This window comes from Nicotiana tabacum, chromosome 1 (assembly GCF_000715075.1).
Source record: "Nicotiana tabacum cultivar K326 chromosome 1, ASM71507v2, whole genome shotgun sequence".
NCBI lineage: Eukaryota > Viridiplantae > Streptophyta > Magnoliopsida > Solanales > Solanaceae > Nicotiana > Nicotiana tabacum.
In genome coordinates, this window is record NC_134080.1 from 171,749,717 (window position 1) to 171,768,875 (window position 19,159).

The following is a 19,159-nucleotide window of genomic DNA, read 5'->3' on the forward strand; positions in this document are numbered from 1 at the left end:
CGCCACGCATTTAGGAACTGATAGAAAATTGCCCATTAGTCTACAACATTACTATGTATACTCTTCTCAACTGACTTCTTATGTTTGAATGAATTGGCAATGAAAACATGGATTTCCAACTCCCAATCTTGTTCCATGTTGGGCATTGCACTGCATTCGAACCATCGAGTCGGAGATAGTTAGAAATAAATAAACTTTGGAGTTGATAGCCTGGTGTACTACAAGCAGGGTCGCTAAAAGTTGCTTTTGTGTCATAACCCCAATTCGCCCTTCATGAACTATCGTGATGGCACCTAGTCTCTACAACTAGGTAAGCCTAACAAAATGCGGAAAAGAAACAATTTGCGTAAAGAAAATAATTAGAAACCGAAATAACAAATGAAATAGTGTTTAAGATGCCGCCTGGCATATAACAGTACAAAATCTCAACGAACACTTCCAAAATCCGGAACCACATGAATCACAAGCTAAGAGTTTACATAAAAAAAAGCTCTAACTCTAGAAACATCTATCAATAAGGAAAATACTGAAGGGCTATACTAGTACTGAGAATAGAAAGGAATTCTTTGGTCTGCGGACGCGGCAGATATACCTCAAAGTCTCTATGAAAATGCCTCGCCTCAAGTGTGATAAGACTGAGTGGAAGTACCTGGATCTGCACATGAATAACATGCGCAGAAAGGGTATGAGTACACCACAATGGTACTCAGTAAGTGCCAAGCCTAACCTCGGTCGGGTAGTGACGAGGAAGGTCAGGGCCCTACTGAGGTTAAATAAAATAACATGTATAACAGTATAAAATAAGACAGTATAATTAAGTGCAACAGTAAGAAATAACAAAGGATAGAAAGAACAACATCAATTATAACATAGACAAGATAATCACGGAAAGGAATACAGCTCAACACGGAAATAACAACCGAGGATCTCTCGATATCCCGAGAATCTCTTAGTATCCTCAATATGTGATGGGGGATCTCTCAGCATCCCGAGGATCTCTTAGTATCCTCAATATATATGCTGGAGATCTCTCGGTATTCCAAGGATCTCTTAGTATCCTCAATATGTGTTGGGGATCTCTTGGTATCCCGCACTACTATATATATATATATATATATATATATATATATATATATATATATATATATATATATATATATATATATATCTTAAGATGTATATATAGTATATAAATCGAATATAGCTTATATATCTTAAGATGTATATATAGTATAGTATAGTATAGTCACCTCACGTACAAGGCATTTCAATTATCAACAATACCAAATCCTAAGGGGACTTTCACCCACACAAGGTTACACAAGCCACTTACCTCGAACTGGCTCAAAATCAACCCGAAACCACGTTCTTGCCACGAGTATTCGACTCCAAATGGCCCAAATCTATTCAAATCAATTGCATAATGTAAATAACACTTTAACTAATTGATTCCACTAATTAATTCTAAGCTAACACACGAAATTAGAAAAAGATGACCAAAACGCCCTCTGGGCCCACGTCTTGAAATTGAGTAAAATTTAAATTTTTAAAATCCTCATACTCTCACGAGTCTAACCATACCAAAATTATCCAAATCCAATGTCAAATCCTCAATCAAAACTCGAAATTTAGGTCTAAGAACTTCCCCCCAATTTTCATCTAAATTTCGAATTTATATGATGAATTCATTAATAGATTAATAGGTTACAAGCAAAAAGGAGTTAAGAATCGTTACTCAATCAATATCTATGAAAATCCCTCAAAACCTTGCTCAAATCCGAGCTCCCAAGCTCTAGTTTTCACAAAAATGGTTAAACCCTCGATTTTGAACTTATATATTTTGCCCAGACGCGTTCTTCTTCGCAAATACGAGGCAACAGTCATGAACACGACGCACTAAAATTCCACTGGCCACTCTTTCTCTTCGCGAACGCGACGCCTGAGCCGCAAACGCGATGATCATTTTCTCTTCTCTTATGTGAATGCGAGACTGCTTTCGCGAACGCGTAGGCATAAAGTCCCATAGCCTCGGGAACGCGGGATTACTTTTGCAAACGTGAAGCATAAATCCTCCACCAGCCCCAGTTCCTCTTCGCGAACGCAATACCTCCACTCGCGAACGCAAAGAAGGAAACCAGAACTGACTGCTGCAACTTTTTCTGCAGTTTTCTAAGTTACAAAAATGACCTGTTGAGCATCCAAAACACACCTGAGGCCCCCGGGACCTCAACCAAACATGCCAACCAATCCTAAAACATCATTCAAACTTGTTCCAATCTTCGGAACGCTCAAAACAACATCAAAACACCAATTTAACATCGGATTCAAGCCTAAGAACTCCAAAAACTCTCAAATTATGCTTTTGATCAAAAAGTCTATCAAACCTCATCCAAATGACCTGAAATTTTGCAAACACGTCATATTCAACACTACGGAGCTACTCCAACTTCCGGAATTCCATTCCGACCCCGATATCAAAATCTCACTATCGAACCGGAAACTTTAAAAATTCAACTTTCGGCATTTCAAGCCTAAATAAGCTACGGACCTCCAAAACACAAACCAAACACACCCCTAAGCCCAAAATCACCCAAAGGAGATAATGGAACCGAAGGAATTCCATTCCGAGACCGTCTTCACAGTGCTCTGACTACTATCCAAATTCTAAAGCTTAAGCTCTCATTTAGGGACTAAGTGTCCCAAAACACTCCGAAACTCAAAACCAAACATCCTGGCAAATTAAAATAGAAGAAACAAACTCGGGGAAGGCAGTTAGTAGGGGATCAGGGCGTAAATTCTAAAAATGACCGTCCGGGTCATTACATACTCCTACACTTAAATATTTGTTCATCCTCAAATGAGCATAGAGACATACCTGAAGCAGTGAAAAGATGAGGGTAACGGCTGTGCATATCCTGCTCGGTCTCCCATGTCGCCTCTTCGACCGGCTGACGATGCCACTGAACCTTCACTGATGCATTGTTCTTTGACCTTAGCTTTCGAACCTACCTGTCCAATATTGCCACTAGCTCCTCAACATAATATAGATCCTTGTCCAATTGAACTGAACTGAAATCCAACACATGCGACGGGTCACCGTGATACCTCTAGAGCATCGAAATATGAAATATCGGATGAACTCCTGCCAAGCTGGGAGGTAAGGCAAACTCATAAGCAACCTCTCCAACATGCCTCAATATCTCGAAAGGGCCAATAAACCTCAAACTCAACTTCCCTTTCTTCCAAAACCTCGTAACGTCCTTCATAGGCGAAACTCGAAGCATAACCCGCTCTCCAACCATATAGGAAACATCACGAACCTTTCCATCCACATAACTCTTCTGTTTGGACTAGGCTATACGGAGTCTATCCTGAATCACCTTAACCTTCTCCAAAGCATCCTGTACCAAGTCTGTGCCTAATAATCTAGCCTCACCTGGCTCAAACCAAACCACCGGGGACCTACACCGCCTACCATATAAAGACTCATACGGTGCCATCTGAATGCTGGACTGATTGTTGTTGTTGTAGGCAAACTCCACCAATGGCAAGAATTGATCCCAAGACCCTCCAAACTCAATCACACACGAACGGAGCATATCCTCAAGAATCTGAATAGTGCACTCGGATTGTCCGTCCGTCTGAGGGTGAAATGTTGTACTCAACTCCACCCGAGTACCCAACTCATGTTGTACGGCCCTCCAGAATTGTGATGTGAACTGAGTACCTCTATCTAAAATGATGGAAACTGGAATACCATGCAAATGAACAATCTCCCGGATATAAATCTCCGCCAACCGCTCCGAAGAATAGGTAGTACACACAGGAATGAAGTGCGCGGACTTGGTCAGCTGATCCACAATCACCCAAATGGCATCAAACTTCCTCAAAGTCCATGGGAGCGCAACTACAAGTCCATGGTGATTCGCTCCCACTTCCACTCCGGAATCTCTATCTACTAAAGCAATCCACCTGGTGTCTGGTGCGCGTACTTCACCTGCTGACAATTGAGGCACCGAGCTACAAACCCAACTATATCTTTCTTCATCCGCCTCCACCAATACTGCTGCCTCAAATTCTGGTACATCTTCGCGGCACCCGGATGAATAGAATACCGCGAACAGTGGGCCTCCTCTAAAATCAACTCCCGAAGCCCATCAACATTGGGTACACAAATCCGACCCTATATCCTCAACACCCCATCATCACCAATAGTCACATCTCTAGCATCAACATGCTAAATCTTATCCTTGAGGACAAGTAAATGAGGGTCATTAAACTGATGCTCCCTGATACGATCAAATAAGGAAGACCGAGAAACCATGAAAGCTAGAACCCGACTGGGTTCCGAAATATCCAATCTCACAAACTGGCTGGCTAAGGCTGAACATCCATCTCCATGGGCCTCTCTACTGTCGGTAAATAATCCAAACTCCCCAAACTCTCTGCCCGGTGACTCAAAGCATCGGCCACCACATTGACCTTGCTCGGGTGATACAAAATAGAGATATCATAGTCCTTCAGCAGCTCTAACCACCTCCTCTGATGCAAATTAAGATCCTTCTGCTTGAACAGATGCTGCAAACTCTGGTGATCGGTATAAATCTCACAAGGCACGCCATACAAATAATGACGCCAGATCTTCAAGGCATGAACAATAGCAGCTAACTCAAGATCATGGACATGATAATTCTTCTCATGCACCTTCAACTGTCTGGACGCGTAGGCAATCACCCTACCGTCCTGCATCAGTACCGCTCCCAAGCCAATCCTCGAGGCATCACAATATACAGCATAAGACCCCGAACCTGTAGGCAATATCAAAAGTTGGGTTGTAGTCAAAGATGTCTTGAGCTTCTGAAAGCTCTCCTCACACTCTTCCGTCCACTGGAACGGAGCACCCTTCTGGGTCAGTCTGGTCATAGGGGCTGCAATCGATGAAAACCCCTCAACAAAATGACGATAATAACCTGCCAAGCCAATAAAACTACGGATATTTGTAGTTGAGGATGGTCTAGGCCAACTTTGCACTGCTTCCACTTTCTTTGGATCCACCCGAATACCCTCACTCGAAACCACGTGGCCCAAGAATGCCACGGAATCCAACCAAAACTCCCATTTCGAGAACTTAGCATATAACTTCTTTTCTCTCTCAAGGTCTGAAGCACTATTCTCGGGTACTGCTCATGATCTTCCCAACTCCGGGAGTACACTAGAATATCATTAATAAAGACAATGACAAACGAGTCAAGATATGGTCGGAACACACTGTGCATCAAATGCATAAAGGCTGTTAGGGCATTGGTTATCCCAAATGACATAACAAGGAACTCGTAATGACCAAACCGAGTCCTGAAAGCAGTCTTCGGGATATCTGGCTCCCGAATCTTCAATTGATGGTAACCTGAGCGCAAGTCAATCTTAGAAAACACTCGTGCGCCCTGAAGTTGGTCAAACGGATCATCACTATGAGCTAAAGGATAATGGTTCTTCATTGTAACTTTGTTCAACTGGCGATAATCAATACACATACGCATAGAACTATCCTTTTTCTTCACAAATAAGACAGGAGCTCCCCAAGGTGATACGCTGGGCCGAATAACACCCTTATCAAGCAACTTCTATAACTGATCCTTCAACTCCTTCAAATCAGGAGGAGCCATATGATACGGAGGAATAGAAATGGGCTGACTGCCCGGAAACAGATCAATGCCAAAATCAATATCTCAATCGGGCAGCATGCCCGGAAGGTCATCTGGAAACACATCAAAAAAATTCCATACTACTGGAACTGAATCAAGTGAAGGGGTATCAATATTGACATCTCTCACATAAGCTAGATAGACGTCACACCCCTTCTCAATCATTCGTTGAGCCTTAAGGAAAAAAATAACTCTATTGGGAGTGTGATCTAAAGCACCCCTCTACTCAACACGCGGTATACCTAGCATAGCCAGCATCACGGTTTTGGCGTGAAAATCAAGAATAGCATAATGGGGCGACAACCAGTCCATGCCCAAGATAATATCAAAATCTACCATGCTGAGTAACAATAAATCGGCTCTGGTCTCAAAACCATTAAGAGCAACCAAACACGACCGATAAATGCGGTTCACAACAAGAGAATATCCCATAAGAGTAGAAACATAAACAGGGGAACTCAAAGAATCCCGAGGTACATCCAAATGCGGAGCAAAATAAGAAGATACATAATAATAAATGGAGCTTGGATCGAATAGAACTGATGCATCTCTGTGACAAACCAGTACAATACGTGTGATGGTAGCATCGGAGGCAACAGCCTCGGTATGGGCAGGAAGGGCATAGTATCGGACCTGGCCTCCCCCTCTAGGGCGACCTCTACCTCCCCGACCTCCACCTCTAGCTGGCTGAGCAGGTGGGGTAGCAACTGGAGCTGTAACCATAGCTTAAGAACTCTACAGTGCACGTTGTGGCTGAGAAGTCTATGGAGGCACACTCCTCCCAAGTCTAGGGCAATCCGTCACCACGTGGCATGTGTCACCATACTCAAAGCAAGCCCTGGGAGGACGCGACGGCTGTGACTGGCTCGAGCCAGGTCTGCTGGACTGATCTCTGAAAGCACCCTGCACAGGAGACGCACTAGACACTAGAGGTGCATAATAAGGCTCCTGAGGCTTAGGAGGAGTTGGAATACCACTGGCTGCTGGAAGAGCTGAATGTACGGTGCAACTCATATAACCCCTACCATGACGACCTGCAGCTGGGGCACGGGCACCAGAATAATGGCCCGACTCTCGAGACTTCTTGGCCTCCCTCTCCTCTATATCCCTAGCATGCTTACCCCCAATCCTCCAAGCAATGTTCACCACGTGCTGATAAGAAATATCCATCTCCAACACGCGAGCCATGCTAGACCTGATGCTGGGAATAAGCCCCTTAATAAACCGTCGAACCCTCTCGTGAACAGTAGAAACCAGAGCTAGGGCATGTCTAGCCAAGCTAGTGTAACGGACAGCATACTCCGAGACAGTCATAGTACCCTAGCGCAAATGCTCAAACTCTGTGCGCCATGCGTCGCTGAGGCTTTAAGAGACATACTCTCTCGGGAACATATCTAAAAACTGAGTCCAAGTCAGGGAAGCAGCCTCATCCGGATTTTCTAACTCATAGGTGTGCCACCACTGATAGGCGTCTCTTCGAAGCTGGAAGGTAGTGAAGGAAACCCTGCTCGATCCTGATATACCCATGGTACGGAGAATACGGTAGCACTCATCTAGAAATCCTAGAGCATCATCTGATGCTAGACCACTGAATACTGGAGGCTTGTACTTCTTGAACCTCTCAAGCCTAAGCTGCTCATCCTCAGAAACCGCTGCCCTATCCCCGGGATACCAACTTGTCACAACCTAAGTTCGCCCTCTATGAACAATCGTGATTACACCTAGTCTCTATGACTAGGTAAGCGTAACAAAATGCGGAAAAGAAATAATTTACGGAAAGAAAATAATTAGAAACCGAAATAACAAATGAAATAGTGTTTAAGATGCCGCCTGGCATATAACAGTACAAAATCTCAACCTAACACTCCCAAAATCCGGAACCGCGTAAATCACAAGCTAAGAGTTTACATAAAAAAGCTCTTACTCCAGAAACATCTATCAACAAGGAAAATATAGAAGGGCTATACTAGTACTGAGAATAGAAAGGGATTCTTTGGTCTGCGGACGCGACAGATATACCTCGAAGTCTCTATGAAAATGCCTCGCCTCAAGTGTGATAAGACTGAGTGGAAGTACCTGGATCTACACATGAAAAACATGCACAAAAAAGGGTATGAGTATACCACATTGGTACTCAGTAAGTGTCAAGCCTAACCTCGGTTGGGTAGTGACGAGGAAGGTCAGGGCCCTACTGAGGTTAAATAAACTACAAGGTATAACAGTATAGAAAAAGACAGTATAATTAAGTGCAACAGTAAGAAATAACACAGGATCGAAAGAACAACATCAATTATAACAGAGACAAGATAATCAGGGAAAGGAATACATCTCAACATGAAAATAACAACTGGGGATCTCTCGGTATCCCGAGGATCTCTTAGTATCCTCAATATGTGCTGGGGATCTCTCGGTATCCCGAGAATCTCATATTATCCTCAATACATATATGCTGGGGATCTCTCGGTATCCCAAGGATCTCTTAGTATCCTCAATATGTGTTGGGGATCTCTTGGTATCCTGCACTACTGTCCAAATCAATATATATATGTGCAGGGGATCTCTCAGGATACCGTCTCATAGTCCCAAAGTAAACACGCAGCAACAACACGAAGAATATCGATTAAATTAAATTCCACACCAAGGAAAAATAGGTATTTCTAAACTAGCATGCTTCACATAGTCCAAATAAGGCAGTTTGAGCAAATAAAGCAATTAACACAATTAGGCACGATTCCCTAAGCTAGTAGCAGGCTTGAATTGCAAGTAGAATAAACAGAAAAGGAAAACACAACTAAAGTTACTTAATGAAAATAGGATTTTCAACAATTAGCACAAGTACGCACTCATCACCTCACGTACAAGGCATTTCAATTATCAACAATACCAAATCCTAAGGGGTGTTTCCCCCACACAAGGTTAGATAAGCCACTTACCTCGAACCGGCTCAAAATCAACCCGAAATCACGTTCTTGCCATGAGTACTCAACTGCAAATGGCCCAAATCTATTCAAATAAATTGCATAATGTAAATAACACTTCAAGTAACTTATTCCACTAATTAATTCTAAGCTAACACGCGAAATTAGGAAAAAAATAACCAAAATGTCCTCTGGGCCCACGTCTCGGAATCGAGTAAAATTTACATTTTCAGAATCCTCATACTCTCACGAGCCTAACCATACCAAAATTATCCTTGTCCAATGTCAAATCCCCAATCAAAACTCGAAATTTAGGTCTAAGAACTTTCCCTCAATTTTCATCCAAATTTCGAAATTAAATGATGAATTCATGTTTAGATTAATAGGTTACAAGTAAAAAGGAGTTAAGAATCGTTACCTAATCGATATCTCAAAAAATTCCTCAAAACCTCGCTCAAATCCGAGCTTTCAAGCTCTAGTTTTCACAAAAATGGCTAAACCCTCGATTTTGAACTTAAACATTCTGCCCAGATGCGTTCTTCTTCGCGAATGCGAGGCAACAGTCGCGAGCGTGATGCACTAAAATTCCACTGGCCAATCTTCCTCTTCGCGAACGCGACGCCCGAGCTGCGAATGCGATGATCATTTTCTCTTCTCCTACGCGAACGCGAGACTGCCTTCGCGACGCGTAGGCATAAGGTCCCACAGCCTCGCGAACGCGGGATTACCTTCGCGAATGCGAAGCATAAATCCTCTACCAGCCCCAGTTCCTCTTCGCGAACGCGAGAACCCCACTCGCGAACGCGAAGAAGGAAACCAGAACTGACTGCTGCAACTTTTTCTGCAATTTTCTAAGTTCCAAAAATGACTCGTTGAGCATCCGAAACACACCCGAGGCCCCCGGGACCTCAACCAAACATGTCAACCAATCCTCAAACATCATTCAAACTTGTTCCAATCTTTGGAACGCTCAAAACACCAATTTAACATCGGATTCAAGCTTAAGAATTCTAAAAACTCACAAATTACGCTTTCGATCAAAAAGTCTATCAAATCTCGTCCGAATGATCTGAAATTTTGCAAGCACGTCACATTCAACACTACAGAGCTAGTCCAACTTCCGGAATTCCATTCCGACCCCGATATCAAAATTTCACTATCGAACCGGAAACTTTAAAAATTCAACTTTCAGCATTTCAAGCCTAAATATGTTACGCACCTCCAAAATACAATCTGAATATGCCCCTAATCCCGAAATCATCCAACGGAGCTAACAGAACCGACGGAATTCCATTCCAAGGCCGTCTTCATACTGCTCCGACTACGGTCCAAATTCTAAAGCTTAAGCTCTCATTTAGGGACTAAGTCTCCCAAAACACTCCAAAACTCAAAACCAAACATCCCGCCGAATCAAAATAGAAGAAACAAACTCGGGGAAAACAGTTAGTAGGGGATCGGGGCGTAAATTCTAAAAACGATTGGCCGGGTCGTTACACTTTGTATAATTTTGATAGTCAGGTCCTGTTCTAGCATATACACCTAAGAAGATGCAAAAGTCAAAGATATCACAAGTCTTAACTTCAAATATTAACACAGCACATACTGTAGTTAGAGCTGGTTTTCTACACAATTTGAACTGAACGGGGCTGCTTAAATTTGCACAGTATTTTGCACCAATTCGAGCTGCTGAAATTTGTAGCTTGGGACCTCATTTGAGCTGCGAAATCAGTAGGCATTGGGCCAATGTTTGAGAGAAAATTTCAACACTCTTTTGAAGTCATTGGTTGTGAGTTTGCTGCAGAATTCACATACCTGCAGTTCAATTTTCCTGCCTAGTTTTAGCTGCTTTGGTGCACCAGTTTGGTTACAAATTGTGATTGTGTTTATTAACACAGCACATACTGCAGCCTAGTTTTAGCACCAGTTTAGTTACACAATCAGTTTACTCCACACACTGATTGTGTTTTGACAACACCACCTGCAGCAGAATAAGTTGAAATTTGCACATTTCCTGAATCTGCTTGACAGCTGAAATTTTTGCAGTGTTACAATTATTTCTGCACCAGCTTGGGCCAGTTGTGTTTTTAGGAGTCCACTAGTTTTTCTGTCATGTTTTTAATCTTTCTCTTCTTGTTTGTTAAGTAACTCTTAACTAGTGTAAACATTATATTAGTTCATATTAAGTTTACCTTGTTCTTTGTGTGCTTAATTTTTTAAATGAATGGAATTGTTGCTTGCGTCTAATTGAAAAAATATGTGTTAGTCTTTCACTTCTTGAGCCAGAATAACAGCTATTCTGATGGACCAATCTCTCTTTATAATGGACAAAACAATCAGTAGTTTGTGACCAAATCTATTTACCTTTTTGTTGTTGGTTTTGCTATTCTATATTGTGTTTGCTTTTCAGAATCTGAACAATGTTTGAATAGTCATGAATCAAGAAGGGTGCTCAAGCAAAAAGAAGAAAATCTCCAACCGCATTCCAACGGGATTACTTGCATCATTGCGAAATCAAAGGGTTTCGTTGTTGACAACAAAAAGAACCTTTCAAGCTACAAGGTCAACTGAAAATGAAGAATGACAATCAGAAGTTGGATTACCTCCATCTTTGCGAAACCAAAAGGTTTCGTTGTTGACAACAAAAAGAGTCTTGAATATAAAGTCAAATGAAAATGAATAACGACATTCGGAATTAGGATCTCAATTGCAAGAACAAGTGCAGCAAGTGCCACGGAATTCCACCTCTTCAGCAGCATAAGGAGTACATGAACAAGTGCAACAAGCGAATATGAATTCCATCACTCCTGCATCACAGGGAGTACATGAACGATCTGATGATTCTACCAATCATGAAGCAATTGAACAAATTGAGGAACAAGGCAAATATATATAAATTTTAATCATAAAATTAACTAAAAATAGTGATTAATGATTATCTTTGCTTTGTACTATTGCAGGCCCCTCCTCGCCAAAAAGAAAAAGAGGTCGTACTCAAATGCCAAGTGTTCATGGTAGAAAGGAGCGTAAAATAATCATTCTAAATGAGTATAATCAACCCGTTGGTCCTACTAAAGAAGTTGTTAAAGAGTTGGGTAGCTTCCTCGGCACATTGGCAAGGAGTGGGACTTTTTGTCCTCTTAATGTATTTAATTGGAGGAAACTACACACGAAAGATGATATGTGGAAATATATCAAGGTATGAAGTTCTCAATGTCCAATAAATATGGATGGTATTTCTTATTTCTTACACTAACCCAATTGCACTAAATTTGTAGGAAAAATATGACATTCCTGACGAGGCGAAACAATGGGTTTTTGAATCAGTTTGTAGTACTTGGAGAAAGTATAAGAGTCAATTGAAGACAAACCACTTCACAGCCTATGCGCATGATGAGCTTCGAATGGAAAATAGGACAGTAGATGTTTCGAAATCTCACTTTAAGGATTTTCTTAAATATTGGAACTCCGATCCTCACAAGGTAATTACATTCGGAATACCTTTTGTTCACACTCTGTAAACTAGAGATAAAAAAGCTCAACTCTCTGCATTAGTTTAAAGGGCATGCTTCATTTAATACATTTGGGGGCGGGAGAGTACAGTTAATGAAATATAGGGGGGTTGAAAATCGACTATCTTTATGTTGTTCAAGACAGCTTTACTTTTCCTGAGTAGGCAAATTGAATGTAGTGGCTATGCTTTAATGTGATAATAAGGAACTGAAACTAGTTCAGATTTATGGTCCCTTTTTGAAACAAGGGAAAACAAGAGGAAAAGAGTAACGAGGGTTATGAATTCAAAAGTAGCTAAGCAAATGTTGACTCGTTTATTTGGAGAAAATGTCCTAAACCAAATACAGAAAATCGAAATAAGTTGAAGTGTCCGCACACTGCTGGCAGAACACCTTTTGCTCTAATTCGCGAGGTTTGATGTTTTATTTTTCTTATTTATTTATTTTTAAATTATGAAGTTGCTAACTTTATATGGAAAGATTGTTATACCTGATTTCATGTAGCTAGGAAAAAAAAAAGAAAATCTCTGATACTTCAGATACTCTATCAAGTAAGGACATCTTTGTGGCTACAAGAAAAAGAAAACTTAGCCGAGTATACAAAAGCGCATACGACAATACGATTAGTAAAATTGTACGAAATTTCTAATTTAAAGTTTGTCGTGATTATAAAATTAGAAATTTCTAATTTTAGTTACTTAAACTCTATTCTCTCACATTTGGTTTGTAGGCTGAAATGGAGAGAATACAATCAACTCGGGAAAGTGAAGATGGCAGTCATTCAGTTGACGCTTATGCATCAGTCATGGGACCTGAACATCCAGGTCGCGTGAGATTGTATGGACGAGGGGTTACCAAGACTGTGTTAAAAGGGCAAAAAGGGAATCTTGGATCTTCTTTAGATGCTACTGATGAGAGGATGCAACAGAAAATGGAGGAAATGGAAGAGATGTTGCAACAAAGAATGCATGAAAAGTTGAACGAACAAAAGGATGCTATGGAACAAAATATTACAATGAACGTCATCGCACGACTTCAGCGTCTGAACCCAGATTTGTGACTTGATCCTGACATGTTAAGGTTCAGTGCACGTTCACCTGTAGAAGCTTTCTCTGCACAACAAGCTGCTGTTCAACTAAACAATCGACCATCTGCTGGTAGTAACAATCAAGGTCAATACGTACCAATTTAATGTTTACAGCCCTTGTCCATGAATTACTCATAAACAGAAGCTATGAACTATAGACTCGCTCTGTGTGTGTGTGAAGACGTTTTAGCTGAAAGGCATGTGTAAAACTTGATTTAAGAAATTGGTGTGAGTGTGGGGTGGGGGCGCAAACTTTTTAGCTGAAAGGCTAGTGTGTGTATGTGTGTAGAATTTTTAGCTGAAAGGCCTGAGTAAGTCTTGATTTATGAAACTAGTGTGTGTGTTTATTTTTTCCTGATTTTGAGTAATTTTGCAAAAGAAGCAGTTATGATCATGATGATTTTTTAGAGAAAATGGAATTGGATATTATAGTTACAGGCTTGTATGTTAGCAGAGAAACCTAAATATATGTAAAATAAAAATGGAATAAAAATTGGATCCTTTTATATACCCGTACTGTTTTTGTCTGCTGCATGTCTTCTGTTTCTCTTCTTGTTGATATTGTGCTGTTTTTTGAACCAAACAGCAAGAAATCACTGTAAACATGTAAAAATGCAGTGTATGCCATTGAACAGCAGCAGTAAACACAAAACCAAAAGGCATAAAAATCACTGTAAACAATGCACATTCTTCCTCCAAAACCAAAAGGCAAGAATCCCATTTTGTGTTTGCATCCACCGTACATGTCATCTTTAAACCTTTCTGGTTTGAATTCGTTAACGTCTTCACCCCAAAGCTGCTTGTCGTGGTGCATCGGAACCACATTCGTGAGTATTCTTAGACCGGATTCTCTTGAAGGGTAATAACTTTATTTATTCTCTTTTGTAGATGGAGTAGAACAAGAAATAGATGATGAAGACGATGAAGAACTAGACCTTACTTGAGATGAATTTTGAATTGTCATAGATGAATGTTGTAGGAATCTTTTGTTACCAACATTTTTGAAACTTATTTACTCTCTTGAAATGTACTAAACTTATGCACTCATAGGGTAGAACATTTGCTTTATGGATATTATTTGCTTGATGGATAATTTTATATTATTAATAGTTTCATTTATGATGTATTTGAATTTTGGTGTTATTAATTTATTATGTGTATAAATATTTATTTATAACAAGTGCTATATTTTGGTTTTAAATGAACTGATACAATAGCCTAGCAGAACCGCTGCAATAGGACATAAATGGCGTTCTAGTAGACAATATAAACCGTTGCAATAGGTCCTGTAAACGGTTCCAAAATTATCTACAAACCGTTCCAAATACAAATATAACTGTTACGATAGCTTAAATAAATCGTTGCTATATCCAACGTAACTGTATCTATATTCACGGCGATGCAAACCATTGCAAGAACTATTCCAATAGACATATGGGCACGCGGGCTGATGTAACCGTTCCAATTGAAAAATAATCGTTTCAACAAAAAAAGGGAAAACCGTTGCGATAGACGTATCTATATTCACGGCGATGCAAACCATTGCAAGAACCGTTCCAATAGACCTATGGGCATGCAGGCTGATGTAACGAGCTGTAAACCGTTCCAATATCCCTATGGCAACGGTTTGACAGTCTGTGGGAACGGTTTTTCAAGCGTTACCGTAGACCAATTTTTCAGTAGTGTTCGTGCATTATCACTCACAGAATACGGCATGGCATCACCCTTCGTGCATTATCAATCACTCACAATACATTGCACGGCATCACCCTTCATCCTTTACACTTGTCATACCCCCTTTTTATCAAACTCACCAAACCCTCTTAAAAAGAATAAAAAGATTTAGTGAAAAGCTTGAAAAGGGTTTTCAATTTTGAAAGTGACAAAATTTGTATTCAAAAGGAAAATAACTCAGAATCACCACCTGACTTTGATTTCGGTATGTCAGGTCACCGATTTTCTTTTAAAATGACTTTTCCTTTTAAAACATTTCAGACTCTAAAACTAAGTCCGCACCAGAGAATCGGGTAAGGGGGTTCATTTGACTCGGGGAGAAGGTGTTAGGCATTCCCCAAGTCCCATAACTAGTACGGTTGCGAACTCGATCAAGTTGGCTACTAAAATATTCAAGTTGAGGTAAAATCACGAAAAAATAAAATAAACACACATGAGGCTCGAGATCGTCCCCACCTAATAAAAGAAAATAGAAAATAATAATAAAACACTACAAGTTCTACTTTTGACTTCTCATTACAAAGTTCTACGGGGCATTCCTCGGAATAAAATATATACAAATCTCTCGGGACATTCCCCGGGTAAATTTAACTAAGGGAACGACATCTCGCCTCGAAACTAACAAAATCCTAAGGCTTGCCTACCCGTGTTAGCAAACCTAAGTATACTACTGATTTTTGGCAAGTAAATAAACGAAATTAATAAAAATCAACACATGCCTAAATATTCGATTTTATTTACAAGCTTATAGTCTATTATTTAATTTATTTACTAAATGACGTGCAAATCAATACCACTTAATCACAATTATCCCCAACCCCACTTAATGTCTCCATTCAACTTAAGCTTTAATACAAAATAGTTGATAATTAAAGTTCCAAACAAAACAAGACTCAAAGGAATCTGAAGCCAAAATTTGCAAGTAGTTCACAAAACAACCATTGAAGCATGAACAAGCATGAACAGTAAACAAACGCAAACAACTCATGGAGATAAACCCAAAAAAAACAAAGGAAAGAGAAAGATTGAACCTTAGATGAGTCCCTCTTTTATATTGAATAGTAAAACTCCAAATCAAGTGCACATCAGTAGTTGCTTCAAGCCTACGAACCTGGACCGGAAACCTCGTACGGACGCCCCCCAAGCTCGAAACCGAGAATGCCTTCGTGAGTCTAAGGATAACTGGGACACTCTAGTCCAAACCCATCCTCTCGTTCTCACTTTGTTATCAGATGTTAGGAGACTTAAGCTATTTGTAATTCTTAAAAGGATGATATACATTATTTTCTTTCTAGATCATGACGAAACTTGTTTTTCTATGAATTCAAGAATGAACACTAACAGCAAACTCTCTTGAGTTTTTTTGTTTTTCTTTCGCAGCTTGCGGATGCTGCTGGTTGACAGCAGAGGAACGGCGGTGGCAGGGTTGCTGGTGGGTTAGTTGGTCGATGTTTACCTGGTTGTTCTTCGTTGGTTTTTGGAAGGGCCAGAGGTGGAAAGCTGTTGGTTTGTCGCCGGACTTGCTGCTGCGCGGGAGGCTGGTTGACGGAGTGGCGGCGATGGGTGGTCGTTTGCTTGATGAGAGGAGGATATGGGAGCTGATCTCTTTTCTGGCGAGTTTGGTCGTGTTCAGGCTTCTGATGGCTTGGAGTCTTTTTGGGTCTCTCTTACTATGGTTCAGCTAGCCTCTCGAAGAAGACGATGGGCGCCCCTGGGGTTCTTAAAGTTCAGCTAGTTTTTTTTTTGTGTTCTAGTCTAAGGTTCTAGAAGCAGACCCTAGGGGTGGGGTGTAAGGGTTTAAAGAAGAAAGGGTATTGGGTTAGGTCTTGCTGGGCTTAAAAATTGGGCCAAAAGATTAAAAATGGATCTATCTCATTAAAAATGTGATAAACTAACCCAAAAACTCACTCTTCCTTTTGAAAAATGATATAAAATTTATAAAATAAAAATAAAAAACTAATCATAATTAATTAAAACAAATATTATACTATGAAACTATTTTGGTATTTTTCAAGATTATGTAAAAATAAAAATCGTAGTAAAATAGTATGACTACAAAATATTAATGAAACTATTTTTTTTTGTAATTTCTATTTTTGTGCCAAAGATAATGTAAAAGAGTCAAAATTAGTTGAAATAACTATATTAGACCTAAACTAAGTATTTAAATGCTAAAAAGAATAAAATCTCGGGGAGGGTCAAAAATTACATGTCTACAGCTGCCCCTCTTTGACTGGAAATATGAAGTATTTTCAGACAAAGAACGACTAGACAGGTTTTTTGACCCGACTCTTATTTAGAAAGACCAAAAACTAAGAGAAAGGAAGAGAATGTGACCGAGCCCTGGTATCTGAGCTGCCTACATATCCTTAGCTATAAAAGAATCAGGCCACGTGTAGTTCAGAAGTGAGTGAGATGATGGAGTATACCGAGGTGGAGAGCCGATCGAGGTACCATTTCGTTGAGGTTCCGGTCCGCGGTCCTATTATTACATCAAAATCAAAAAATGAAAAGCTCTAACTAAGCCTGTCACTATGAGTTACAAAATTCCTATCTATAAGTCTTCTGAAGCTTGATCTTGAGTCTTGAATGGTTCTTCATGCAGATTTTAGATTTGAACCTTGATGCTCGTTAGCTGCAGGTGCTAGCTCGTTCTTCTTTAGCTTTTTCGAATCAAAACCGGACATGTAGCGCTCGTGACTTCAACCACGTCTTGAGCAGTTCACATTTTTTTCTGCTTCTGCATTTTGGATTCACTTTCTTTCTTTTCTTTCTTTTTTATCTTCTTTGGATTGAGACTACTTCTATTGGTCACTTCGGACTGTTGACTCGCATTCTTGCCGCGAGCTTCTGCTACTTCTAACATGAATTGAATTCTGAAATGACTTTAAAAAGAGTTTGAAATGGATTCCCTAGTTCTCCAGGTAGGTGCCTAATTTCCAAAACTTGAATTGTATTCCCTCGTTATCCAGGTGGGCGCCTGATTACCAACAACTTGAATTATATTACCTCGTTATCCAGGTGGGTGCCTGATTACCAAAACTTGAATTGTATTCTCTCGTTATCCAGGTGCGTGCCTGATTACCAACAACTTGAATTATATTACCTCATTATCCAGGAGGGCGCCTGATTACCAAAACTTGAATTGTATTCCCTCGTTATCCAGGTGGGCGTCTGATTACCAAAAACTTGAATTGGATTCCCTCATTATCCAGGTGGGAGCCTAATTACCAACAACTTGAATTTTATTCCATCTTCATCCAGGTGGGTGCAACAACTTGAATTGTATTCCCTCGTTATCCAGGTGGGCGCCTGATTACCAAAACTTGCATTGTATTCCCTCGTTATCCAGGTGGGTGCCTGATTACTAACAACTTGAATTGTATTCCCTCGTTATCCAGGTGGGTGCCTGATTACCAAAACTTGCAGTGTATTCCCTCGTTATCCAGGTGGGTGCCTGATTACCAACAACTTTAATTGTATTTCCTCGTTATCCAGGTGGGTGCATGATTACCAACAACTTGAATTGTATTCCCTCGTTATCCAGGTGGGTGCCTGCTTACCAACAACTTGAATTGTATTCCCTCGTTATCCAGGTGGGCGCCTGATTACCACTAACTTGAATTGTATTTCCTCGTTATCCAGGTGGGCGCCTGATTACCAAAAACTTGAATTGGATTCCCTCGTTATCCAGGTGGGTGCCTGATTACCAAAACTTGAATTGTATTCCCTCGTTATCCAGATGGGCGCCTGATTACCAAAAACTTGAATTGTATTCCCTCATTATCCAGGTGGGTGCCTGGTTACCAAAAACTTGAATTGTATTCCCTCGTTATCCAGGTGGGTGCCTGATTACCAAAAACTTGAATTGTATTCCCTTGTTATCCAGGTGGGTGCCTGCTTACCAACAACTTGAATCGTATTCCCTCGTTATCCAGGTAGGTGCCTGATTGCCAAAACTTGAACTGTATTCCCTCGTTATCTAGGTGGGCGCCTGATTGCCAAAAACTTGAACTGTATTCCCTTATTATCCAGGTGGGTGCCTGATTGCCAAAAACTTGAACTGTATTCCCTCATTATCCAGGTAGGTGCCTGATTACCAACAACTTGAATTGTATTCCCTTGTTATCCAGGTGGGCGCCTGATTGCTAAAACTTGAACTGTATTCCCTCGTTATTCAGGTGGGCGCCTGATTGCTAAAACTTGAAC

At 40.5% G+C, this 19,159-nt stretch overlaps 1 protein-coding gene and 1 long non-coding RNA gene across 3 annotated transcripts; one reads left to right on the plus strand and one right to left on the minus strand.

The window, feature by feature from the left end:
• Positions 1-1,265: 1,265 nt before the first annotated feature.
• Positions 1,266-16,807, minus strand: LOC142181577 (uncharacterized). Of its 2 annotated transcripts, XR_012710234.1 has the most exons (4): positions 15,982-16,731; positions 11,221-11,424; positions 8,636-8,705; positions 1,266-7,784 (listed from the first exon to the last, which is right to left on the minus strand). It is a non-coding gene; the product is annotated as an uncharacterized LOC142181577 (long non-coding RNA). The 2 variants fall into 2 exon arrangements; XR_012710232.1 differs by lacking the exons at positions 1,266-7,784; positions 8,636-8,705 and having other exon boundaries at positions 11,081-11,424; positions 15,982-16,807.
• Positions 11,362-13,610, plus strand: LOC107790894 (uncharacterized). Its single transcript, XM_016612868.2, has 4 exons — positions 11,362-11,499; positions 11,578-11,816; positions 11,896-12,099; positions 12,860-13,610. The coding sequence occupies exons 1-4, from the start codon at positions 11,409-11,411 to the stop codon at positions 13,187-13,189; spliced, it is 864 nt and encodes a 287-aa protein (XP_016468354.2). The 5' UTR covers positions 11,362-11,408; the 3' UTR covers positions 13,190-13,610.
• Positions 16,808-19,159: the final 2,352 nt, after the last annotated feature.